The 26,338-nt window shown below is 35.2% G+C and overlaps 3 protein-coding genes across 5 annotated transcripts in view; 1 reads left to right on the top strand and 2 right to left on the bottom strand.

Annotated features, from left to right (window-relative positions):
• LOC109825536 (3-hydroxyisobutyryl-CoA hydrolase 1-like) overlaps nt 1-496 on the top strand; it is a 14,864-nt gene extending 14,368 nt beyond the window's left edge. Inside the window, exon 13 of the mRNA XM_020392388.1 lies at nt 365-496. Coding sequence (XP_020247977.1) covers nt 365-496 — 132 coding nt within the window. The remainder of the gene's footprint in view (nt 1-364) is intronic.
• LOC109825351 (eyes absent homolog 2) lies at nt 1,195-16,049 on the bottom strand. 3 transcript variants are annotated; one of them, XR_002242979.1, is made up of 7 exons: nt 15,835-16,049; nt 6,728-7,100; nt 6,258-6,425; nt 5,495-5,588; nt 3,594-3,779; nt 1,737-2,381; nt 1,195-1,409 (listed from the first exon to the last, which is right to left on the bottom strand). XR_002242979.1 is itself a non-coding variant. In XM_020392199.1 (7 exons), the coding sequence occupies exons 3-7, from the start codon at nt 6,986-6,988 to the stop codon at nt 2,140-2,142; spliced, it is 951 nt and encodes a 316-aa protein (XP_020247788.1). In that variant the 5' UTR covers nt 6,989-7,100; nt 14,186-14,284; nt 15,835-16,049; the 3' UTR covers nt 1,195-2,139. The 3 variants fall into 3 exon arrangements, 2 of the variants coding, with proteins under 2 accessions (XP_020247788.1, XP_020247787.1); XM_020392199.1 differs by adding an exon at nt 14,186-14,284 and having other exon boundaries at nt 1,195-2,381; XM_020392198.1 differs by having other exon boundaries at nt 1,195-2,381.
• LOC109825535 lies at nt 23,760-25,097 on the bottom strand. Its single transcript, XM_020392387.1, has one exon. The coding sequence runs from the start codon at nt 25,095-25,097 to the stop codon at nt 23,760-23,762; it is 1,338 nt and encodes a 445-aa protein (XP_020247976.1).

The raw sequence follows: 26,338 nt of genomic DNA, 5'->3' as shown, positions 1-26,338 counted from the left end.
TATTAGTCCTTCAAAATCTTTCACATTTTGAAATTTGTTTCTCAAATAATTGAAATTGGTATTTGGTCCTCCAATTCTTAAATTATTTTGAAATTAGTCTCTCAAATCATTGAAATTGCACTTACATCCCCTAATTCTTAAAGTTATTTGAAATTTAGTCCCTCCTATCAAAAGTAGAAGTGGTAGCTAGAGGGATTAATTTGAAGCAATCTATGAGAATTGGGGTGTGTAATAGAAATGTCAATGATTTGAGGGACTAGTATCAAAATACGAAAGATTTAAGGGGCTAAAATTGAGAAAAAAAAACCGAAAAATTATTATACCTAAAATGTAAGCAATTGTTAGTTGCTTCGTTTTTTTGCAGTGGGAGCCGCCTCGATTGGATCTGATAGAAGATGATATGGTAGATAAATATTTCTCAAAGGTCGATGATGCTGTGTGGGAAGACTTGAAACTGCCTGGAAGACATAACTCAAATTTCCTATCAAAACTCTGATGAACTTTGTACTTTAATGATCTTGACTAGTTCGTGATGGGATAACATAAAGGATTAGTTGCAGTTACATCCGTGTACTATGGTTATGTTGCCACATTTATATCGTAAATTGGAGATGGGAAAAAAATTTGTAACTGGCTACACCCTCATAGTGCAAGGGGCATCGTCACATGATTTCCACCACATGATATCTCAGCGGAACGAAAGAAATGTTACAGTCTGGGGTTGTGGGTGAGATGTTGATAAAATAGTGTGGAAAATGTAAATGCCTACACCCTCATAGTACCAAGGGGTGTATCTGTAATCAACCATAAAATAAGACCATCACATTGTTTTCATATCTAACAATGCTGAATTATGGCATGTGTTCGAAGTCCCTATTTGCGCTTTGTTTTCTACTGTTGCTTTATATGAATCGATGCAAATAAAATTATTCTTTATAGAGAGATTAGACTTGCATTGTGATTTTTCAGCTTTGATGTGATTCATATGAAGAACTTATCTTCCTCGTTTATGCATGTATATCACATGGACATGACTGAAAATGCAAGTAGAGACAAGCAAAACAACAACATAAAACCTACGGTGGACTCGATTTGGCTACAAATCAATATCTATGAAACCACCAGTACAATTGACAGTGTGATCTTCAGCACGAGAAGAACAAAAATACGAGTACATAAAAAAAGGCAATAGAGTAAAGAAAAAGACATCGTACAATCAACATGACTGATATGTACAAGGAAATTCCAGGGAGACTAGATATTAGTGCACCTGACGCTACTATTAGTTACAATAACACTCACAGGCAAAGGGAAAACTAGAATCCAAACCACCCTTTCATGATGCTCCCTCAACTTTTGCAAACTATTGTCGAGCACAATCATACTTTACACGCCAAAATCAATCGATCCTGTTACAAAAAGAAGAACTCATATTGAATAGACCCCCTATACTATCACCAAATTGCGGACAGACCACTGTACCATCGCCCAAATGCAGATGAACCCCATAGTTCTATTGTTGCAGACAAAACACTGAGTGAAAAGTTGGCTCTTTTTTTTTGACAAATAGACCTTCTGAGGGTAGAAGAGTCAAAAAGTTCGGTCGGGGGTCTATTTGCAACTGAACAATATACAGGGGTCTATTTGCAATTGACCTAAAGAAACCAGTGTTCAGGCTGAAACTGGATGATTTGTGGCGGTCAATGACCAAAACCGAGCAAGTAGTTGTCACTCACCCTTGTGAACTGTTGCCGCAAATGAGAAAACCCTTTAACTGAGAATTGATGACATGACCAATTATTTCTTCTAATCATCAGAGAGGTTGACCTTCGTGTGATTTCACAAATATCCCGATGCTCTTCAAGATATAACCGTAGTCTGGAAGAAAAAATTAACCGTACAACAAACAAATGCAAACCTTCTACCGATGGAAACACCAAGTCAAGAAGATTTCCTGTATCTTCTCAAATAGTTACCAGTTATTCATATGAATTGTGGCTGCTTCATGGGAGGCAAGGAATATTGTTTCTTCACTGTCATCTCACTTTGCAAAAGCCTTTTGCCCTCTGAAATCTAGGTGAAATAAGATGTAAGCAGCTATCTAGTCTCCCAGTTTGTGCTGTAACTCATTCTTCATTCTCAGTCAGATTTTCCGTAGATTACATCAATATAATGTTCAACTGTTCTCATAGTGAGACCTGGAAATCTATGAGGACCAGTTGGGTGCAAATCGATTTTAATGAACGGCCAATTCATTCTCTGTGCAGCATCGCATTCCTCCATTCCATCTCCGATCACACAAAAACGGACAGCTGGACCTCCAAAACGTTCCTTGATCCGTTTGAAACAATGGAGCTTTCCCACTTCCCACGAGCTATAGACTGAAAATAAACTGCATAAGTTAGGAATGACAAATAATTTGAATTTTTCAAATTATAGATCATTTTGAAATATTGCAGGATAACATTGTCCATTAGATCAAATCAAGATAGTTAAAATGGAGGAGTGCTTTTGGAGTCTTAGGTGATCGTTGATTGTAGAATAGCTATAAGACTGAACGAAAAACTTCTATAGAAAAGTTATAAGACCAACAATGTCTTTTTTTTTTGTGTTTAACCACAGGTGTCTCCACCTGCTTGAGGCTAGTGGCTACCCCTCCCAACAAGTGCCGCTTCCAGGTCTCGAACTCTTGCCAAAAGGCAGAAACCCGCCTGAGGACCAGCTTGCCTACCACTGGGCCAACAACTTGGTGGTATAAGACCAACAATGCTTTATGGATCATAATGTTGGGCAATTAAAGAACTTGTGTGTAAAATGAGTGTTGTAGAAATGAGAACATTACAATGATCGGGTATACACTAAAAGATCGGATAAGAAATGAGTACGGTTGTAGGAGATTAGAAGTTGATCCCATTAGGAATAAAATGAGAGAATTAGTTGAGACGGTTTGGTCATGTACAATGGAAACGTGATAAAAGCAAAGAAATCTAGAGATAATGTTATAGCACACGAGGCAAAGAGATAATGTTAAGGGACATGATAATATTATAGTTAATGAGGCAAAGAGATCTAGAGGTAGACCTCAAAGAATATGGTGAGAAGCAATTAAAAAGCATATGATAATAGCTAAAATAACAAAATAGATGACCCAAAATAGAACCGAATGGAAGAATAGGATTCATGTAGCTGAATCCCAAAATTTTGGGACAAAGGCTAAGTTGTTGTTGTTGTTGTGGTTGTTGTTTAAATAATGTAAATAATGTAGGAACGAACGGCAAGAAGTTTAATGCAAGAAAGGGTCTTTAAAACATTTCATTGGGGCTACAAAACAATTGCATCTTAAGGCAATAATTCATAAATTATTTATAATTAGCAAATAATCAACAACTTGTCCCCCAAAGAATATAAGGCTTACAGCTAAACTGTTAAAGCCACCATCTTAAGGGAAGCTTGATGTGGGGTGCTTCATACAAGTAAATGTTAAAAACTAGAACATGACATGAACAGAAAACTAACAGAGAACTAAGGACATAAAATAAGAAAAGAGAATACAATGGGCAAGTAAACAAAAATAGCCAGAGAAAAAAGCTGACCATTGTCATGTAAAATTAAGTCATCCAACCGAAAGAGCAAGCACTTGACAAGACTAGGAATTAAGGATCCGGAAGTAACTAAGACATTAATGTGATGGCATTTCCTCGCAGACGTAGCGCCTTCAGATATAAGATTATCAGAAACCCCTTTATTTTTGCCAGAAATCTGCTCCAAAAGGGCACGCCCTACAATAGATATAGATATACTATTAATTCAATTTGTGCAAATCAAGAACCATTGTTACTGAACTACAATTTGTCTACTAAATATACATGATCATGGTGGTTCAAGACATAAACCCAAAAAACATAAGATGTAATAAAGTTGAATCCCAGAGATACTTTGACAGATAGAGTTTAAGCAAACAAATAAAGAAGTTAATATTTAAGTGTCTCATACGAAACGAAGTACAAGCTTCTTCTTCTTCTTCTTCCTTCTGTGTGTGTGTGTGTGTTTGCGTGATTATAATCAGTTTTCCAGTACCATCTCTGGCAAGACTCTAAACCTGATACAAGCGGGATTGAGAACCCACAAATGTGTTACCAGTTACAATTGTAACACCTCCTCTAGTACGCAGGAATGAGTGGGAGTGGAATGTCAATTCTCACTTCTCATTCATTCGTACTAGACACGACATGTTTCAGAAAGTTAGATATCATATTCCCACTCATCAATTTCCATATTTTACGAAAATGGGCATCCCAACGAGTTGTCAAGGAATGGCCTTTCCCAGTTAAGTGGGAATCAAAAAGTAATTAACTTTCAAATATGTTCATTACCGCTTCATTTTCTAATTGCGCCCAAACATGAGAAACGGCATGCGCATTTCATTCCCACTTATTTCAGTCCATTCTCACTTCACTCAATTCCCAAACAAGGTGCAAGAGATTTTTCTAGTGTAGTACACTGGCAATCCATTCACTTAGAGGTACCACAACTGCACGTTCATAGTTTGTACATTATCAAGCAGCTGGCTGTCAGGAGAATAAATATATACCAGGACAAAGCTTTTCCAAAGTTTTTATAGAGAACTTCTAGCAACACTCGCCCAATTCGAGTTAGGATGGGGCATGTGTCTAATAAACTTAACTTATCCCAAAATCTAACCCTAGTTAGATTTTGAACTCAACACACCCTCCTTTCATTTTTGAGAAAGTGTACAAGGACACTTGCCCAAGGCAAGTGTCCTTAGACCTCAGCTTTATATAAATACTATTTGTGTGCTTGTTATAGAACCTCTTCAGCAAGGAAAACAAAAAAACTAACAGATCAGGAGACTCATACGATATTTACCTTGTACTGAAGGTCAACTTCATGTGACTAGATAACTAATATAATCTTCGTACTCTATACATGAATTCCATATCAAGTTCCCAATAATCTAACCGAAAATTAACAACAACAGTATTCACTGCATTTCTTCATTTTCTTCATCCAATGATAGTTAATTTTCTCCCAAAAATTATAGGTTTTCTGTACAATCTTCACTCAAGTATTAATACCTGGAATTTAAAAAGTAAATAGATTATTCATCTTTTGACGCGGCAACTTAAACAACAGCATAGACTACAAAGACATAATGTAAGAACAATAATTTAAACATGTTAGGAGTATATGAAAGCTATTACCTTCTTGTAACAAGTCAGACATTATTAAAATTGACAATAATATAACTCTTGTAAATGGCATATCCCTTGCCGCCCATTTTTTTTCCTTGGAGATGAACACAAGGTGGAAAAGTTGGAAACTTGTTTGAAACACTATGTTTAATGTATAAGTAGCACCATTATGTGAAGATTAACGTGTGAGATAGAAAACTTGCTAGTACTAGAACTTCCACTCATGGCATCAAAATATAATCAGTAAATACCTCAATACCCTATTCTGAGTGATATTGTACCTGAAGAAAGCCATCCATCAGTATAATTATCCGTGAGATTATAAAGGTCATCCCAATATTTCAACATTTCTTGGTCAAGTACATTTTCTAAACCCTGCAGTGAGCGAGATAACAAGTTATTCCTCTAAGTAATACCCAATGTTAAAAAAAACTTAGATAAAAAAAATGGATTTTGATGTATATGAGGCATCAGTGAGAAGGAAAGAACTTTGTTTCAGGACAAGCAGGATAGTTATGATACACTATTCATTAAGAGTTTAAGACACTAGAATTATTATAATTTAACAGGGCAAACATAAAAGCTAATTGCATGTGTCAGTTATAGTGCATATGATTGGGTCTTGATTTGTCATGTTTATAACCAAAATGCATTACATGATACTTTTTGAACCCTTCTAACTTGATTCATTGATATGTCTAGTAAGCATTGGGAATTTTGTCCATTTTCTAAACAAATGAATCTGAGCTTTCTTTTTTAGCATCTATGGGCACAAAATGAATAATCGAAGAGCATGTTTTTAGATCTACGGTTTGAAGTATACAAATCACTAATTGCTGATCCAATTTTTTTACCATGACTTAAACACTTGTAAACCTGCAGTGAATGTTATTGTGTTTTAAACATTCTAGACTATGAATACAAATGACTTGCTACTCTCAATTGTCCATTTTCTTCATGTTAATTTCAAATGATCATTTTGTCAATACATATGTGAAGGGAAGAAACATTAAAAATGTTTGAATATTTAATTTATATCAGCACCTTTGAATATTTTTCTGCAATGGCACGATGTCTAAATGCAAGTTTCCTCTTGTTGGCATCATCATAAGGAGAAGTAAAACCATCTTTGCTGAAATCATAATCTGCAAGGTCCTTCCCATCATCATATTCCCTCAAACCACTGAGAGAAGGTTCATTGTAGTTTTCAATCTGTTTCATGTCATTAAAAACCCTAAGAAACATCAGTTCCACAAAACAAAAATAATCTGCACACATAGTTTATGTTTTCAACTTGAAGTATGCTTACACAACCAAGGTTAAAATTAGTGTTTGAGCAAGCTAGTCTAGACACTTAAAGAAGCTGCTACAACACCATTTGCCTATTACTTCGGCCATGGCAACCAAGGGCTCAATATATGAGCCATACAAATTGACACAAACAAAATCCAGAAGTTTTAGCAAGGAAATAAAACTTATATGTGAACAGTAGATAACTTTGTGCCAAAACCTACTTGCTCATAGAAGAAATACTTGTCACAAACTTGTAGGATATGGTCTTCCCAATATGTCCCAATTTCTTTTCCCTTTCTTGAATCTTTCGAACCATTAAACGCATTTGCAAATGTCCCATCCAACAAAGATTTTAACAATATAAGTGTCTCGTCCATGTCCCATATGTAGACATTGGTTTCCCAATGCTTTTCCGCAACTAAAGGTGATTTGTCATTTTGATGTAGAGCTGAATTACCACTACCAGACAATGATAAATCCATCAGGCAAGTCTATGCCAATGCTAAAAAATTATGCACCAGGTCCACAGACGATCCAGATCCAGATGTCGAGTGTAAAGAGCTATCAACAGCAGCAACACTGGAAAAAGAAACACTGGGAATAGAAACAGAGGTATGTTAATTAAAGAAAACTAATCAGTAAAAAGCTACCATCTCAGCTAGACTAAGAAGGAAATACCATAAGCTTACAGTATATGCCTCACATTTATAAACCTACAAACTTGTACCAGCAGTGTCTCCATTCTAAATTCTTATTGTAACTTTTGATCCACTTGAGATCAAATTTAGATACAACATCCAAAGAACTTGATTTTTTATTAATAAATATCTCATTAAGAAGTTATGAAAATTTAAATGCTTATGGCCCGTGAACAAGTTGATAAAAATGTATGTTATTAATTACTAAATTTGTACTACTTCTAATAGTTATATTCTTTGTTAATTTGGTTCAATTTTCTTAGGCTGCGTTTGGAAACTTGGATTTGGAGCCTGGATTTAAAATCCAGGGTATTTCAAATCCAAATCTCTAGTTTGGACTCTAAGTAGGGCTGAGATTTCAAATTAATTTATTTTAGAGAGATGAATTTGAAAGCTCAAATACACATATTTCAAATCCCACCCTACCCCTTGGTATTTACCAAATCCCGACCGGACTCCTCTCTCTCATTTTTCAATCCCGATCCCGACTCTCAAGTTCTCTCTCAACGCAGGTAACCTCCATCTCTCCTCTCTCCCCTTCTCCTCTCTCGTCGAAACCCTAGATCTGATCTAGGGTTTAGGTCTCCCCCTCTTTCTCTCTCTCCCCCTTCCATCGAAACCCTAAATCTTACCTAGGGTTTAGGTCGTGATCTTCGCGGCTAAAACCCTAGATCAGAGCTAATACTCTCGATGTGACCTCCATTCATGGTGGTTTATGTTATTCGAACAATATTTTTAACCGATTATTTCTAATTTTTTGATGATTTCATTATGAATGTATTAGGGTTTGGTGATTTTGATGGATTCTCAATAGCTAATTCGAGCAAGGAGTGATTCTCTCATCTCAAAGGTACAACTTTTATTAAGGTATGTTATCCGAACAATATTTTCCTTCTTTTTCTTAGATTCTGACTAACTTATCTTTTTGACGTTTCAAGATATGTTGTTTTTCTGTTGCTACTAGTGAAATAGTTATGAAACTTTTCAAACTTCAAGTTAACAAGGAAAGCATCTTTTTCCTTTGTTTCCTTTCGATGATTGCTTGATGATTCTGGGATTATTTGAATGTTACAGGGAATGTTTAGCATTTGATTTGTGAGATAAATTATGTTCAAATTAGTGATTAATATATTTTTTTCCATGAAACATGTTTAGAATTGTGAATTCTTAAACCATGTGGAAGATGATTGTAGAGTACAATTGAATGTGAAGTTCCATGAAAGTGTGAAACAAACGTAAAATCAAAAATTCAGTTGATTCACGAGTGGTCTTATTGCACACTCTGTAGTATGTAGTATTCCACATCAAATGATGCTCAAAATTTGCATATGAAATGAAAGAAAAAATTGTTTCTTTCATCTTGAAATATAAAAAATTGTTTCTTTCATCTTGAAATATCACATCCTCCTTTGTTTGTTTCAGTATATGTCATTGGTGTGTTTAAAAGCTATTTGACCCTTTTAGTAAGATTTTACGGTAGCCTGCCCTGAACTATATACCTATACACGATAAAATCCCTCACCTCCTCTTCTTCTTCTTTTTTTGTGTGTGTGTTTTTTTAATATTGTGGAAGGTCCTCTTTTTATGCACCTGTCTGTGCATTGAACACTTCGCCTTATCCCTTTTGCTCCCCTTATACTATCCCATTGCTGACCAAGCTCCTCTTAGCTTTTTGTCTGCTAAAGCAAAATTTTCTTCCTGTCTGGCACAAAATATGACCATAGAATTAGCTGATAAGTTGTGCCTTATTGTTGTCTGTCAAAAACAGTCTGAATACGAAAGCCTCCACTTTCATGGAACAATATGTGATTGGACAAGTTACTTTCGGAATTGGTTGTCTAAACAATATCTATAATACTAAAATAGGAATTAGAGTGTAATTGCTTTGACTTAGTTATTTTTTGGTACAAGCTGCTGCATTGCAAGCACTAGTATATTTTTAAGTATACATCAAAGTTACATGTTTTTTGTTGATTAAACTTGATAGGTTTGGATATGGTTACCTTTTAATTTGGATTGTCACTCCTTCTAATGTGATAGGTTAAAAATGATAAATGATGGAAGGGATTCAAGGATCCAACATAAACGTACAAGGGAAGAATTTGAGAGGAGAGAGGAGAGAGGAGGAAATTACTATGGTAGTGGTCAGTTTTATAGTTGCTACCATTGGTGCTTGGTACTATACAAAGTACATGTTAAAGGAGAGTTCAAGAACACATGAAGAAGAGGATGAAAGGACATACCTTAGAAAGTCTTGGATTCGAACTCTTATTTGCAATGCAAATAACTGTATTGAACAACTAAGAATGAATTCTCAAGCTTTTAAGAGGTTATGTGATGTTCTATGTACTAGAGGGGGATTAGTAGCATCAAGAATTGTCACGATTGAAGAAATTATCGCTATGTTTTTGCATATTTTAGCTCATAATGTAAAAAATAGGACAAGCAAAACAGATTTTTATCGTTCAAATGAAACAATTAGTCGGCAGTTCCACAAAGTACTTCAGGTAGTTATGAAGATTGGAAGCCTCTATATTAGACAAGAATATACAAATCCTAATGAGAGAGACATGGAGAAGTGGAAATGGTTTGAGGTAACTATGGATTCTTTTATTAAGGTTTTCATGTTTAATACTTTGGTTTTATAGAACTAATTGTAAGGTTGTGCAATTTTAGGATGCTATCCGGTTGATGGGACTCATATCCAATTAACTATTCCTTTGAAAGATCAAAGTAGATATCGAAATAGAAAAGGAGAGAACAGTACAAATGTACTTGGCGCTTGTGATGTCAATTTGAGATTTTCATATGTGCTACCTGGTTGGGAGGGGTCAACTTCAGATTCTCGTGTTTTGTGTGATGCTTTGCGTCGGCCCAATGGCTTGAAACTTCCCTCAAGTAGGAATATAATCTTTTTAATTATTATATATGTATTGCTTCTTAGTTTTTACATTGTTGTGACTGAAGATTTTAATTTTATAGATAAATACTTTCTTGTGGATGCTGGGTATACAAATGGGTCGGCGTTTTTGGCAACCTTATAGAGGGACTCGCTATCATATAAAGTCTTGGAGAGAAAATGGTCTAAGAAACTACAAAGAGTTATTTAACCAACGTCATTCCTCTGCTAGAAATACAATTGAGAGGGCATTCGGATTGCTAGAAAAGCGATGGTCTATATTACGGACAACTAGCTTTTATAGTGTTAAGACTCAAATTAGGATCATTAATGCATGTTGCATTCTTCACAACTTTTTAAGTGAAGAGATGAATGAAGACGACTTGTTGGATGATGTAGATCGAGAATTAGAAGATGCTCCTGTTTTAGAAATTAAGAATGTAGATGAGGAGCGTATCATCACTATGAGAGTTATAGATGAATGGAGCAACTTTAGAGATGATTTAGCTATGCAAATGTGGGATGAATACCGACTTTGAGATACTTCGCTTTTCTTGTATAATATTTTTGAGAAAATTGCATTAGTTTTGTTTTTTGAGAGAACTTTTCTATAGCTATAGATTAAGTATGGGTTAAAGTAGTGTATTATTTGTGAGGATCGCTCATTGGTCCTCGATGAAAAATATGATCCTGGCCTTTCTCAATATATCCTGAGTTTCAATTGCTGTAACTATTCTTTGAAGTCAATGTAAACAAAGATTATCATATGTTGCTGTATTATTCACTTCTGCTTGGTTTTTGTAACCATTGTTTCAAGTCAATGTTTGTTTGTTAGTATATGTACCGTACAGCAATGGTGCTAGCTTGCTAATATACATGTTAGAAAAAAATGTATCATCTTAACTGATGCTTTTGAAGCAACGGGAAAGGATCTGATGCAAAATATATCTGGCTTTTTAAGCAACCATGACAGACAATTTTGGGGTAAAAGTTTTAGGAGAAAAAAAATAGGAGCAATATGTATGACCAATTGCAGTTCTTAGAACCCCCTTCGCTTTATGCACCCCAGGAATATGTATTACTAATGTAGCAATGACTCTTCATTGACAACATTAATACTGAAATATGTGAATTGACAAAAAGATAAAACATGAAAGATCAGATATTACGAGTTTTCAAAGAAAAAAGAAAATAAGCTGCTCTGCTCTTATAGATGAAAGCTAGCAACTATTATATAATCCAACCTAATATTCAAAACTGCATGGGATAAATATTTCATCGACAAGAAGATATTGTACCAATTATTGACCATAAAATAACCAGGATAAGCATGGCTGTTAGCTTTTAGGACACATCAAAATCAGAACTGGTACGGACAAGTTTAAAAAAATGGAAACTCTAGCTTCCAATTTTACATGTAACCCAGATAAAATTCTCAAACTATGCTCGTATCTTTTGTTTGCTAACAACGCTGCTTGTTATTGTTACTGTCATCAAAGTGAATTTTTCTTATGATGCGAATGTGATGATTTTTTTTTTTCACCTAGTTCTTTATGCTCGATAGCATAGCATAGTTTTGACTTAAGTTATGGTTTGAAGCAAAAGTTGAAAAAAAAAAGGAAGCGGGACCTTTGAATATCCTGCCAAGCGTCAAGCTTCAATATTGATTTCTAGGTTAACATGAGACCTATTAACCTAGTGAACCTCAAATTTCTTTTCCTACTAAAGTTTAGATGTAGGTTATATTCTGTGTTTGATTTAAGAGGAGGGATGATGGGTTGAGGATAATCCTATTTTGAAAAGGGTTTGGCATGTCTTGCATTGTGATCTCTTCAATCTTTTTTCTCATAATAAGTGGCTAATTCTTTATTACTCATTCTGTATCATTCACTTTGGTATGTATTAGGATGACAAAGAAAAGGAAAGAAATTGCATCTCAGTCGAGAACATATATTGTTTGGAATCGTGATATGGACTCAGCTTTACTAATGTGTTGTACGACCAAATGAACCAAGGATTAAAAGTCGATGGTACTTGGAAGCCTCAAGTGTATCAAGCTGTTGTTGATGGACTAAAATCATTTAATAGCAACTTGAACAAAGATAACGTGAAGAATCGACTTAAAATTTGGAAAAACACATTATAATGTTATCTATGACATTAAAAATAAAGATTAAAAATAAAGATGGTTGGACAGGGTGAGATGATGAGAAGAAAATGGTGATTATACCTTCTAGTGAGCAAAAAGTATGGAGCAACTATGTTACGATAATATTGCACTTTATACTTATTAATTTGAATTATTAGTTTGTTGCATAGATCTAAAAATATTTGTGAATGTTCTTATATTGCAGGCTAATCCAGATGCAAAAGGCTACTAGAATCATTTGATCGAAAATTAGGATGATTGCTAACGCAATGCAACATGAGGAATCTAAGGCACAGTCTGAAACAAACGAAGATGGAGGCTCTTCAAGGAAACATCTTCTTGAAGCATCAACTAGTGGTGAGACAAGTTCAAAGAAATAAAAAAAAGGGAGATAAAATGGTTGATTCACTTGCAGTGATGGCAGCTTCTGTGAGTGAGTATTTTAATGAGAGAAAGAAGAAAGTAGTAAGAAAACCACTAACCGGAGAGGAGATTCATCAAGTGGTCTAAAAAATACCCAATCTAAGTCGCATTCAAGTGTTCAATGCATTTGAGAAGCTAATGGATAGCAACCCGAAAAAGTTTTATTTGTTTAAGTCACTTCCTGATGATTTAAAAAAAGATTTTATTCACTTTATTCTTAAGCAAAAGTTTCTAGTTGGATGACAAGAACCTCCAAATCTTTAAATGCATTTGAGTAAGTTCTCTCTTGGATTTCTTTTTCTTTTTTATAGCATATTTAACTCCTATTATTTTGTCATTTATGTTAGGATGCACACTTATAGTTGTGATTTGCCTCTGTAGTAGATATCATTTCTGTTTTAGAGAGTATTTTGTTTCGTGAACTAATTGATGCTAAATTTTTTAATGTAAGATCCAATAAGTGCTCCCAGACATGAGTTGGAAGCATAAGAGGAAAAGGAGGAGAAGACTTTGAAGGATAAATAGACGATTCTTGTTATGGTTTCTTTTAGTAGTTTATGTTGTGCTAATTTAGCTTGCTGGAGGAAATCCTGGATACGCTTTGTTTTAAATGGAGGCTTATTGTGTGTAGCCTATAGCTTCTTATGTGGATTATTCGCTATATTCTTTTGTGTCGTCAAGTCTTTTACCATGACTAATTTTTGAAGTAGTACTCTTGTTATTTTGGAGATTGAAGGTCAATGTGGTAGTGGATAAAACTATGAAAAGAATGCTATGATAATAAATATTTTGGACATTATTATTATTGTTTGTATTCTCTCGTATCGATTCACGAGGATGAGATGTTTGCATGAGTATTTATAATTGCTATCGAGATGATCAATTTTGGTTTTGAATCACTTCTCAAAGTTTTATTTTGTGCATGACAAGTCTTTCTTCCTTTTGAAAAGGCTTGGGCTAAGGGGCTGTTTGGTTGCACACTTTTTGAGAAAACTTTTCTCAAAACATCTGACAATGGCAAATTTGTAATTAAAAGTTTTCCAGAGATTTCTGTAAATTATGTTTGGTTCAACAAAAAATTTACAGAAATATTTTCTATAAAATATCAAAACCTACCAAATTTTACAAAAAACAATTTCCTCTCAAAATGAGAGGAAATCACCAGAAATCTGACACATACCATATTTAATTAAAAACCTACCAAATCTTGTTATTTTCTATAAAGTTATGAGCTATTTTCTTGTTTTGAACCAAACAAGCAAAGTACAAAAAACAAGAAAATTGGTACTTTTTGATTTCTCAAAACTTTTCCTATAATTTTTTTAAGAAATACAAAAAAATCATATTTTAGGTGGAAAACATTTCCTATAATTTTTAGAAATTGAACCAAACACCCCCTAAGTACCACGATACTCAAATTTGTTAACTATGTGTATATGTCATAAATTGTTCACAGAGTGGTACTCCTTATCTCGGCCCTTCCTATTACTGGATTCATATTTAAACTCACCTGGTTCTTCTTCAAGAGCTCAAGAGGATTTCTTTGATTCCCTGTTTGAAGAAAAAGACCTCTTCCTATTGTCAGCTTCACCCCCAAGCTCCTTCCTTACTATACAAGACCATTTGTCACCTTCATCACCTTTCTTCTATGCATCCCATTTTATTGACTTTTACAAAAAAAAACCAAGAAATTTGGTCTATAGCCAAAAAAATCCCAAAAAGTTTGAAAGCGTCACTTAACCTTCAAAGTTTTTCAAATAACCCCTCAAATGTTGGTGCTTATCGGAAAAAAGATTTTTAAATATGCAATAATTTCAAAGGTTAAGTGACATTCTCTGAACTTTTCAAGGTTTATCTTAAATGGGCCAAACTTCTCCGGGGGCTTTGTGAAATTTATCCGCATAAAGATTGAGGAGTTAGGAGAAAGCATAAATTTTCTTAAAACACCAATTCCGAATCCAAATTCATGTACAATAAAGTGTATCCAAAATCTATATTTCAAATCATTGCATTTTGTAAAGACATCCAAAAAAAGATTCTATCAAATCATGGATTTCAAATCCTAAATTTAAAATCCTTTGATTTTAAATCAACATTCCAAATCCAAATCTTAGTTCCTAAATGCAGCCTTAGGAGATTTCTTAATAGTGAACCTTATCTGTAAAAAATGATCAATGACTGAGAATAAAACTCAAACTCAGATCAGTGGCACCCTACATCCAATTTTGCTGCTCAATTAAATGCTAAAAGATTGCATGTTACATTCAAGGAAAAGAAAGGTTTTACACCCAATACATTTTGTGATGAAAAAGTCATTTCCAGCAACCCATGATGCTAGTAAGTTGGGTTCTCATAAAAAAAAAAGTAACAAAAAGTTATGAGAAAGTAAAGCTATGAAGAATCCTTCTGTTTTGCATCTCTCTTTCTCTCAATAAGTACCTCTTTTCCTACTTCACTTTCTCTCTTTTCACTCTTTCCCTGTTCCGCGTGCTATAAACAAATTGCCTTATTATTCTTTTCCTTCTCTTTTCATTTTCTCAGCCTTTTTTTATTCCCTTTCTCCTTCCTTATCTTTCCTTCATAGAAGGAACATCAAGAGCAAAATTCAAGTACACATTTGTCCCGCATTCCTAATTCTAGTTATATTACTCTTTTTCTCACTTCTCCACCATACTACATTGTTGGACATCAATGAGACCACCTCTACTTATTCCATGTTTTCGTTTCTAGAGCTAAATCAACTATCAGGACGCAAGTTATAAAATAAAAAAAATAAAAATAAAAAAAAATACTATCACGCCACAAGTGTAGTAACTGATGACCTTGAAAGGCATTGAAAATACCTTCAAGTGGTACGCAAATTCAAGACCATAAGTTGCTTGCATATAATTTCTCAAACTGATGCGAAGAATTTGAAATTACGATTAATAAACCCCTCAACTAAATAAGGGTTAGATACTACTATAAGGCAACAAAAAGATTTTTTTTTTTGTTATTTCCTTCTAAAAACCCTAACTTTTGTGTGTTCGAAGCAACCAATCAACAGAAATTTCATATCAAAATAGGAAATTGCAACTACTAGAATAAATAGGATCGATCTATACACTAGCAATTCAAAGGATTTCAATGAATGGATGGACGAAATTGAGAAATCTGTACCTTTTCAATGAACCCTTGAAGCTTTGCATAATAAAGCGCTCTCTTTTATAAAGAACAGGTCTTTTTCGTGCTTGATTGAAGTTGGAAAAGGTCCAGAATTGCGTACTAGATTTTTTGCAGGAGACGCCTGATCTTTTCAAAATTTGCAGATTTAAACGCTATCCACGCTGTTAATGGAGGCCAATGGATCGGAACTGTGGAATGGGTGAGAAATTGGATGCAATCCGGACTCGGCTTTACTCAACGGGGCTCAGCCCTTTAGGCCCATTTAATTATTATATTCTTTTATTTTGGGATACGAGGAAAATCTTGGCGAGGCACGATGATCCCCATGTTAACTTGACTCAGTTCATATTTAACCAAATCACCCAACTTAGTCTCAAGAGCTGAGATTTTCGTGGGATTAAGATAGTGGGGATGATAGGTTAAAAAATATGGAGAGAATATCTGAGATAGTTCCTAAGGGGGTGGAGAGGAGTTGAGGAAATGCCTCTATATAAAGAGTGGAAATTTACTCTTTGAACACACACACACACAAGGAAAAAACAGCTCACCGGAGTCCCCTTTACATCTTCTTCTTCTCTAAATTTATTCGTTCTTCACTGGTATCAGAGCAAAAGGTTCTCCATCATCTTCAAATCTCGCTGCTATTTTTTCCCAACAAAGAAGAAGCACCCTCTCTTCAACCACTTGAGGTCTTCCCTAGCTCGTGGCTCAAGAAAAATCTAGCTAGTACCTAAGCTATAGTTGTAGCAACCTTCTTTTTTTTTAACCACTCGTTTATTATTGTTTTTCCTCCCATGTCTCTACCAAGTACCACATCTAGCTATTAAGCATTTGTTTTTTTTTTCATACCTAGCAAAGCAAGTACACATCTAGCGAGCCTTTGTTTTTCTTTTTCTTCTCAAGCCTCCAACAAAGAACGTAAGTCTCTGTTGTCCTCTTCTTCTTTTTTGTTCAAAATTTCAAAGCCCCCTCTTCAAAAGTTTTTTTTGAAACAACATTCTGCTTCTTCCTTGAGTACTTTCACAATCAAACTTCTAATTCGCGCTAACCAGCGACTGCCACCTTCAACCTAACAATTCAGATAAGTTCGACGCTGACCACAGCACATCCAACCTCAACGACCATCTGATCAAATTATCTTTGGCTCTATCCACTAGACTCTTTTCAAATACAAGCTACACCAACTCGGATCAGAGAGTTACTTGTTCAATCAACACTGCTAAGTGACAATCTCGTTCAAATTGGAGCCTCTTTCATCAACTCGGAACAGTCAGGTTTTTTTAATTTATTTATTCTATTTCTTTTTCACTAAAAATATATTTAACCTTATTGTTGTTATTAGTATAACTGTCTGTATACCAACCTTATACATATTTTAAAATTGGATTTTATTTTTCGTTCTCTATCGAATGGCTAGTAATCTCATTCTATCAGAACTAGAAAAAATTGATAAATTTAATGACAGTAATTATGATATGTGGCATAGAAAAATATTGATAAATCTACACATGAAGAAAGAAATGGTTTGAATAGTGGAAGTCGAAAGATAAAAAGGCAAAAAGCCTAATGCTCATGTTCATGAAAGATAACTTGATTAATGTTTTTGAAACTTATAAGACTTCCATGGACATGTGGAATGCTATAAAAGAAAAATATGACACCGTCTCTAAAGTTAACATTCAACTCCTCTTGCATAAGTATAATTCTTGTCGTATGCAAGAGTGAGACAATGTCGTAGATCATATAAATAAGATGATTGTCATGGCTAAGAACTTATCCACTATTATGACTGAAATCCCAAAAAGAATGCAAGTGACAACTATTTTGAATAGTCTATCTCCTTCCCTTTCTATGGCTACTGCCACATTAAGAATGAACCATGGCATTAAATCTATCATTGTTCTTCCTATACACCAAGCGATAGAGTAGGACTTAATAGCCAATAGGAAAGAACCAGAATTGAATATGGTGCAGCAAGAGCTAAATTATGTCCGCCAGAGACATAATGTTGGAAGCTATAAAAACCCTGATCCTAGTTAACCACAACCGCAATGACCGAAAATCGCATAAGTTCAAGGGAAAGAAAGTACCCCGTGGAGCCTACTACAATTGTGAAAACTTCTGGCAATTCAAGCTCACTTGCTCGCAAGATGGAAGACAGGAGAATAAGGGAGGCTATAAGCATCAGAACAATGGGGTACTAGCAAAAGAGAATTCATCGGTGTGATGAAATACAATACTCTGATGATGGATATCAGCGGTTGGTGGATCAATTCTGGTGTGACAAGACATATCGCAAAGGATAAGAGTGGAGTCACAGAATTCACCGAGCTGAAGAAAGAAGAACAGAGAATCTATATGGGAAATAATACATATCTTGATGTATAAGGTATTAGTTCGTATATATTGGATATTGGGAACAATGTTCTTGTCCTCAAAGATGTATTCTATACACCAGGAATTCGGCACAATCTGATCTCTGTTCCTAGCTTGATGAAGAAAGGACTAGAAATTAGGTTCTACAATAACCAGGTTTCTATAGGTAAAAATAATAAAATGTATGCTATGGGAAAATATGTGCTCGAGCATGAATTATGCATTCTTTCAGTAGTTTATAATAATTCTGATAATAAAATTTTAAATTTGAACTACTTATCCCGTTATATTTTTTAGTCTGAATTGTGGCATTCTAGACTAGGACATGCTAGTAATTCAAAAATAAAAGAAATTATCAGAATGAACTTATTTTCTGCACTATCTAATGTTCAATTATCACCATTAAAACATTGTTTAACTAGTAAAATGACTAGAAAATCTTTTATTGGCGGACAAAGAGCCAATGAACTTTTATGGTTGATACACTCGGATATTTGTGGTCCCCTGAGTGTCAAAACTCATAGTAATAAAGAATATTTTATTATTTTTATAGATGGTTATTCTAAGTTTACACACGTCTATCTTATATCTAATAAATGGAAGCTTTTTGATTGCTTTATGAGATATAAGACAGAAGTTGAAAACCAACTTGGAATGAAAATCAAAATTTTGAGAACTAATAGAGGTGGGGGATATAACTCTAAAGAATTTGAGAGATATTATATTTAGCATGGAATTAAAAAGCATGCAACAATGTCGTATACACCATAATAAAATGGTGTTGTTGAAAGAAAAAACAGAACATTACTAAATGTAGTTAGATGCATGTTGTCTTATTTTGGTCCCTCTAAAATTTTTTGGGGAGAATCGTTGTTAACTGTAAACTACATTTTAAATAAATTCCCACCAAGTCAGTTGTGTCTACACCTTATGAGTTATGGAATGAGCGGAAACCTAATCTGAGTCATCTTAAAAAATAGGGAACTATAGCTCATGTTCTCATTCCATACTGATAGGCAAAATCCGCAAGCGCACGGATTCGTTGTAGCTATCAAGGTCGATCCCACAAGGACTAGGGTTAATTACCAAATCTCACGTTATTCGACTAGCTAAATCAATGAGTAAATTAGAAGAGATTTAATAAAAGAAATAAAATAAACAACTAATCGGATGGAATTCAATATAATGAAGGACTAGGATTGGGTTATCACCACAACTTAGGTGTTCAATGATGGATTATTTCAATTCTTGGTGTTGGTTTAATCTAAAAAGGGTGAATTAGCCTAAATTAATCTAAAGCCTCTTTCAAGGTCTAAAGATCGTGCTTAATCAATCTCAATTAACCTACTTTCGTGGAATCAAGATTAAATTAAACCCATTAAGCTTTATGCTAATCCAAATCAAATCCCCAAGGAATCTAGCCTACTTTCGTGGTTCGAGCTCCCTGCTTAATTTCTAGAGATCCGGTATTAATCTTCACCTTTCAGTCCTTCAATTAATTACCTATGATTGCTAATACGGTGATCAAGCGAATCAACAAAATTAAAACACTAGAAATCAAGTTCAAAGATTTAAACTTTCACCAAGAACCTATATCAATTCATCATCAATCACCAAAAAGTTGGGTTCTTTCCCAATCCTAGACAAGAAATCTACTCACACATGATTGGAATAAGAGAAGACATCAAATAATTATGCAAATCAATCATAAGAAGAAATAAATCAAAGAGAGGAAAGAATTAACCCGTCTTTCAATTGAAATCTTCAAAATAAGAACTTGCAATCCAATCTTCTACAAGAGATTAATGTATTCCTTCAATACTAGAACCCTAGAATAGTTGCTAGTTGATGGCTAAAAGAACATAACAAAAGATATCCAAAACCCTAAGTCAAAACATCTATTTATATGTCTCCAAAAATCTAGAAAATAACTAATTCCCGCGCCACCGGTGTGGTCTGCACCACACCAGGGTGTGGTAGGGGCAGTTATGCTGATTTTGTGCTTGTTTCTTTAGTTTTTGGTATTTTGGCTATAACTTTTGCGTCCGACCTCGGAATGAGGTGATTCAAGTTGCATTGGAATTCTGTTGAAGAGATATACAACTTTCATTTTTTGAGTTTTTCTTGATTCAAACTGCATCATGGTCGAAATTCTAGTTCTTCATACTCGTGTATCCATTTTCTTCACGAAACATGCCTTCGAGATCTTGTTGTTGCTTCAAACTCTTGTATAACTTCCAACGATCATCAAATCTTTCAATCTTGAGCCAATACATACATATAAGAACACAAACAACAGCAGTATCCTCGATCTAAACACGAAATATGCATCAAACGCTCGTAAATCATGCTTGAAACACACTAAGATAATGCATATTTTACGTGTTTATCAACTCCCCCAAGCTTAGACTTTTGCTTGTCCTCAAGCAAATAAACAAAAAAAATTAGGAGGAGTGAAAACCAAATAGAGTAGGGATCACCCCCTCATCAATACTTTAACCAATATCAAACATATCACAAAACAAATACTTTTCATCGGGACTTTAACAAATTAATTTTCAAAATTCTCAACAAAACCGTATTTTAAACTTTACTTATGATCACAAGCGTCACAAGTCAAGGATAGCCATCCTATCCAATTCTCAAGTCAAAGTAGGAAAAAGAAATTCATGTAACTAGCTTCAATCCCGAAGTACTAAAATTGAGACCTTCAGGTAGCTAAATTGGTAGACCTCACTTTAGGATAAGTGGACTCTCAACCTCTCATGTATTTAAGGATGGGATTGTATCACTCAAAATTCTTCCGAATGGATGTATTCAATCCATAAGCTTGCATTTCATCTCAATTCTCCACCACTTCGAAAACTAATGCATGCAACAAAATCATGAGGTCCTTTATTAGGTTGTAACGGGGCTAGGGTCAAAAGGTAGGATATATATTTGAGATTGTAGTTGAAAGCCTATCACTAGTGGAGCGATACTTGTAAAATATTTGATCTCAAAATAAGATCAATGAAATTCAAACAAACTCCATCATCTATTAAAGAACTTCTTCCAACTACTCCTTTTAGTATGCCATAATGAATTCTTTCGACACCCACAATTACATACACCATAAAGAGGACACTTTATTCATCTTTTTTTTTTCAATTTCATTTCTTTTTTTTTTTGAAAGAATTATGAAAAGGAAGCAAACGCCTACTTTCACACCCCCAAGCTTACACCACATTAATCATATAACCCATTGTATCATAAAATGTGCTCCACTAGCTTAGGCAATGGGTAAGGAATAAAATCGGATTTTGAAGGTTACATATGTGGGTTTAATCAACAAAAATTAGGCTCATAGGCTCAAGGGGGCTAAACAAGGGAACAATAGTGCATGGTAGGTTATTTGGCAAATGTGGACTATAAACAAAAATGTGCCTCAATCACCTTTTATGCATACAAAAGTTATATGTGGCCTTGAAGAGATTCAATGCAAGTTCTAGTATCCCACACCATTGGAGAATATCACACAAGCAAAAAAAATAATGATTGGATATGCAATGCATCCAATTTCAGGCTCAAAATCTCACGGGTTTTATTTGTCTACCAAACTTAATTCCCCTCTTGTCTCAATAGAGTAATGGTTATGACGCTAGCCGCATAAATGCTAAATCCTATAAGATGAGAACATTCAAGTCTGGTTCTCCCATATTGTTAACTTGTAATCAAAAGCCTTTGAGAATCAGTTGAAAGATGGTATAAGAAGTTGTCAAGTCCTAATTAATAAGCATCTATCTAGTTCAATGATCGATAAAGGTTAAGCATTCATGTCATCATCAGGAGATCATTTCCCTAATTGTTTTTGTTTTTTTTTTGTTTTTTTTTTGAATTAAGAAACAAAGCAAAAGAAAAACTAAAATAAAAGAAAAATAGGCAATTATAGACAGTCAATCAATGCATGAACAACCCACACCCCAAGCTTAAGATCGACATTGTCCTCAATGTAAAAAGATAGAAATTAGTGCAAGGGTGCAGAGGACATACCAACTCACTAGTCAGAAGGAGGCGACGGATGGTCTGTGATGGTGAAGATGGCAGCGGTTGGTTTGATGATCGGAGAGAAGGAGGATGACCGGCGATGGTGGTGAAGGGTGGTCGCTGATGGGTTGTCGATTTGGGTTAGGGCAAAGGGGATGTGGTTATGTCGCTGGTTTGAAGAGGGGGTTTTTTTCGTTTTTTTTTTACCAGCGACCCACGGGTGTGGGAGATGGGTGTGGTAGAGTCTGTATTTTTTTTCTGTGGACCGTGGGTGTGGTGTACACCACCCTTAGGTGTGGTAGGCTCTGCCACTCCATCTTTAACTCCTTTTTCTGCAGTTTTTTTTTCAATGTCTTCATTTCTTCACAACTGCATGATCAAAAATATTATAAGTTAAATTTGTGCCGATCCAATTGCCTAAAAAAATAAAAATTAAAAAAAATGAAATTAAAATGAAATAAAATAAGATAAAAAATGAATGAAAACTTGGGTTGCCTCCCAAGAAGCGCTCGTTTATGGTCATGAGCTCGACCCCTTTTGCCTCAATTCTCCGACAAAGGGGAATTGGAAAGGGTATAAGTGACCACTTTCTCGTTTTGTTCCCCAACAATGTAGTGTTTCAATCGTTGCCCATTCACCTTGAAAGATCCCGTTGTTTCACTCCAAACTTCAACAACTCCACTAGGAATAACCTTACAAACTTGAAAAGGTCCGGACCATCGAGATTTGAGCTTGCCCGGAAAAAGCTTCAAACGAGAGTTGAAAAGTAGCACCATATCTCCTTGATTAAACTCTCTTCGAAGAATATTCTTGTCGTGCCATCGTTTAGTCCTTTCTTTATAGATACGAGCATTCTCATACGAATCCAAACGCAGCTCATCTAGCTCATGAAGTTGAAGCTTTCTTTTCTCACCTGCGGTCTTCATATCAAAATTGAGGAGTTTGATAGCCCAATACGCCTTGTGCTCTAACTCAACTGGGAGATGACATGATTTACCATACACCAACTTGAACGGTGTCATGCCTATGAGTGTTTTATCCTCTTCACAAGTAGAACCTTTTGACTTTAACTTTAGACTTTCAAACTTTGCATTTCGAAATGGAGCAGTTGATGTTGATTCTAAAGATTGAGCATACACGGCTACCTCCGGGTCTTCATCATTTATTGAATCGTCACTTACCAAACACTTTTCAAGTGGATCAGCTGAGTAATGGTTTGCAAGTTGCTCATGTGTAGACTTGTCAATCACGTCGACCCTGTAACAAACTTTATCAGTTAGAGGGGGTTTCATAGCATTGCTCAAATCAAATTCTACCTTCTCCCCTCCAATATTTAGGGAGAGACTTCCATTTTTAACATCGATTATAGCACCTGCAGTAGCAAGGAAGGGTCTTCCTAATATAATTGGGATGTTAGAATCTTCTTCCATTTCTAAAATAACGAAATCAACCGGGATAAAGAACTTACCGACCTGGATAGGTACATCTTCAAGTATACCTACCGGATATTTTACCGATCAATCCGCCAATTGGAGTGATATCGTGGTTAGCTTCAAATCACCTATGCCAAGCTTCTTACAAATAGACATCGGCATCAAACTTACGCTTGCACCTAAATCACACAAAGCACGGTTAATAGAGACATTACCAATAACACAAGGAATAGAAAATGAACCTGGATCCTTAAGATTAGGAGGCAACTTGTTTTGGATGATAGCACTACACTCTTCAGTAAGGGCCACAGTCTCGTATTCTTCCAACTTCCTTTTGTTAGATAGGATCTCTTTCAAGAACTTAGCATAAGAAGGCATTTGAGAAATAGCTTCAGTGAACGGGATATTGATGTGCAACTTTTTCAAAATCTCCAAAAATTTTCCGAACTGCTTTTCTAACTTAGCCTTAGCTAACCTTTGGGGAAATGGTAGAGGAGGCTTGTAAGGAGCGGGGGCCACATATTTTTCAACTTTTTCTTCTTCTTGCGTTTGGGTCTCATTATCCACATCTATCACATTTTCATTTTTTTCTTCATGATGACCATCCACCCCATCATTTTCCTTCATCTTGGGTCCCTCATATTGTTTTCCACTTCTAAGAGTTATAGCATTCACATGACTCCTGGGATTTGTCTCGGGTTGTCCAGGTAGCATGCCTGAAAGCCTAGAGGAAGAGCTAACATTTTGTGCCAATTGGGTGATTTGTGTCTCTAACATCTTGTTATGCGTAGCTAGGGAATCCATCTTAGAGGCCAATTGTTTCACCACCTCATTCGTGGTTTGTTGTTGCTGCTTAAACTCTTCATTCAATTTTGATTGAGTCGTCACAAACTTCTCCATCATATTTTCCAAATTTGACTTTTGAGAAGGGAAATTGGATTGAGGAGCACGAAAACCAGGTGGACCAAAATCAGATACAGGCATGGGATTTCCAGGTGGATTTCTATAAGAAAAATTAGGATGATTCCTCCACCCCGGATTATAAGTATTGGAGAATGGGTCTCCCTTCTGATTAAAGTTATTAACATAGTTAACTTGCTCATTACCAGAAGTATCAATGGATGGGGGGTTTCCTAATTGACATTGAAGTGCAGAATGACCCACATAGCCACATATCTCACATGAAATTGAAGTAGACGCCACAGAATTAATACTCAAACCTTCAACTTTCTTAAATAAAGCATCAACTTTAGAGGATATATGGTCTAAAGCATCTATTTCATACTTGCCTCCTTTTGATGTCTGAGGAGCACGCTCGTTCGCCCATTGATAGTGATTCTGAGCCATGTCTTCAATGAGAGTGTATGCCTCGTCTATTGTTTTGTTCATCAAAGCTCCTCCTGCAGCAGCATCAACAGTCATCCGTGTGTTGTAAGTCCATTGAGAGCAGTGATGGTTTCAGCTCAAAGTTATTAGCTTCAACATTGGGCCTTGTAATGCTTGACTGTGTGCCTTGAGAATTTGGGGCTGCGAAATCCTTAAGAAGCTGATTTTGATCTCCCATCGTAGCTTGTTCTGTGTTCCTTTGCTCCCTTATAGACCTTCTTATGTTTGCAAGAGTCACCGATAGTTCAGGATTGTTTTCGTCGTGTAATTCTGTTTGATGCCCTTGCATAAAAGAAAGTGAGAAGCAAAGAGAAATAAAAAAAATCTAGTCTAGCTTAATAACGTAAGCACTCAATATTAACACCGTAGTCCCCGGCAACGGCGCCAAAAACTTGATAGGGCAAAATCCGCAAGCGCACGGATTCGTTGTAGCTATCAAGGTCGATCCCACAAGGACTAGGGTTAATTACCAAATCTCACGTTATTCGACTAGCTAAATCAATGAGTAAATTAGAAGAGATTTAATAAAAGAAATAAAATAAACAACTAATCGGATGGAATTTAATATAATGAAGGACTAGGATTGGGTTATCACCACAACTTAGGTGTTCAATGATGGATTATTTCAATTCTTGGTGTCCACAACTTAGGTGTTCAATGATGAATTATTTCAATTCTTGGTGTTGGTTTAATCTAGAAAGGGTGAATTAGCCTAAATTAATCTAAAACCTCTTTCAAGGTCTAAAGATCGTGCTTAATCAATCTCAATTAACCTACTTTCGTGGAATCAAAATTAAATTAAACCCATTAAGCTTTATGCTAATCCAAATCAAATCCTCAAGGAATCTAGCCTACTTTCGTGGTTCGAGCTCCCTGCTTAATTTTTAGAGATCCGGTATTAATCTTCACCTTTCAGTCCTTCAATTAATTACCTATGATTGCTAATACGGTGATCAAGCGAATCAACAAAATTAAAACACTAGAAATCAAGTTCAAAGATTTAAACTTTCACCAAGAACCTATATCAATTCATCATCAATCACCAAAAAGTTGGGTTCTTTCCCAATCCTAGACAAGAAATCTACTCACACATGATTGGAATAAGAGAAGACATCAAATAATTATGCAAATCAATCATAAGAAGAAATAAATCAAAGAGAGGAAAGAATTAACCCGTCTTTCAATTGAAATTTTCAAAATAAGAACTTGCAATCCAATCTTCTACAAGAGATTAATATATTCCTTCAATACTAGAACCCTAAAATAGTTGCTAGTTG

The sequence above is a fragment of the Asparagus officinalis genome, chromosome 10 (assembly GCF_001876935.1).
Source record: "Asparagus officinalis chromosome 10, Aspof.V1, whole genome shotgun sequence".
NCBI classification, from domain to species: Eukaryota; Viridiplantae; Streptophyta; class Magnoliopsida; order Asparagales; family Asparagaceae; genus Asparagus; species Asparagus officinalis.
Note: the sequence above shows the minus strand (reverse complement) of the source record. Positions and strands in the feature narration are given on the sequence as shown.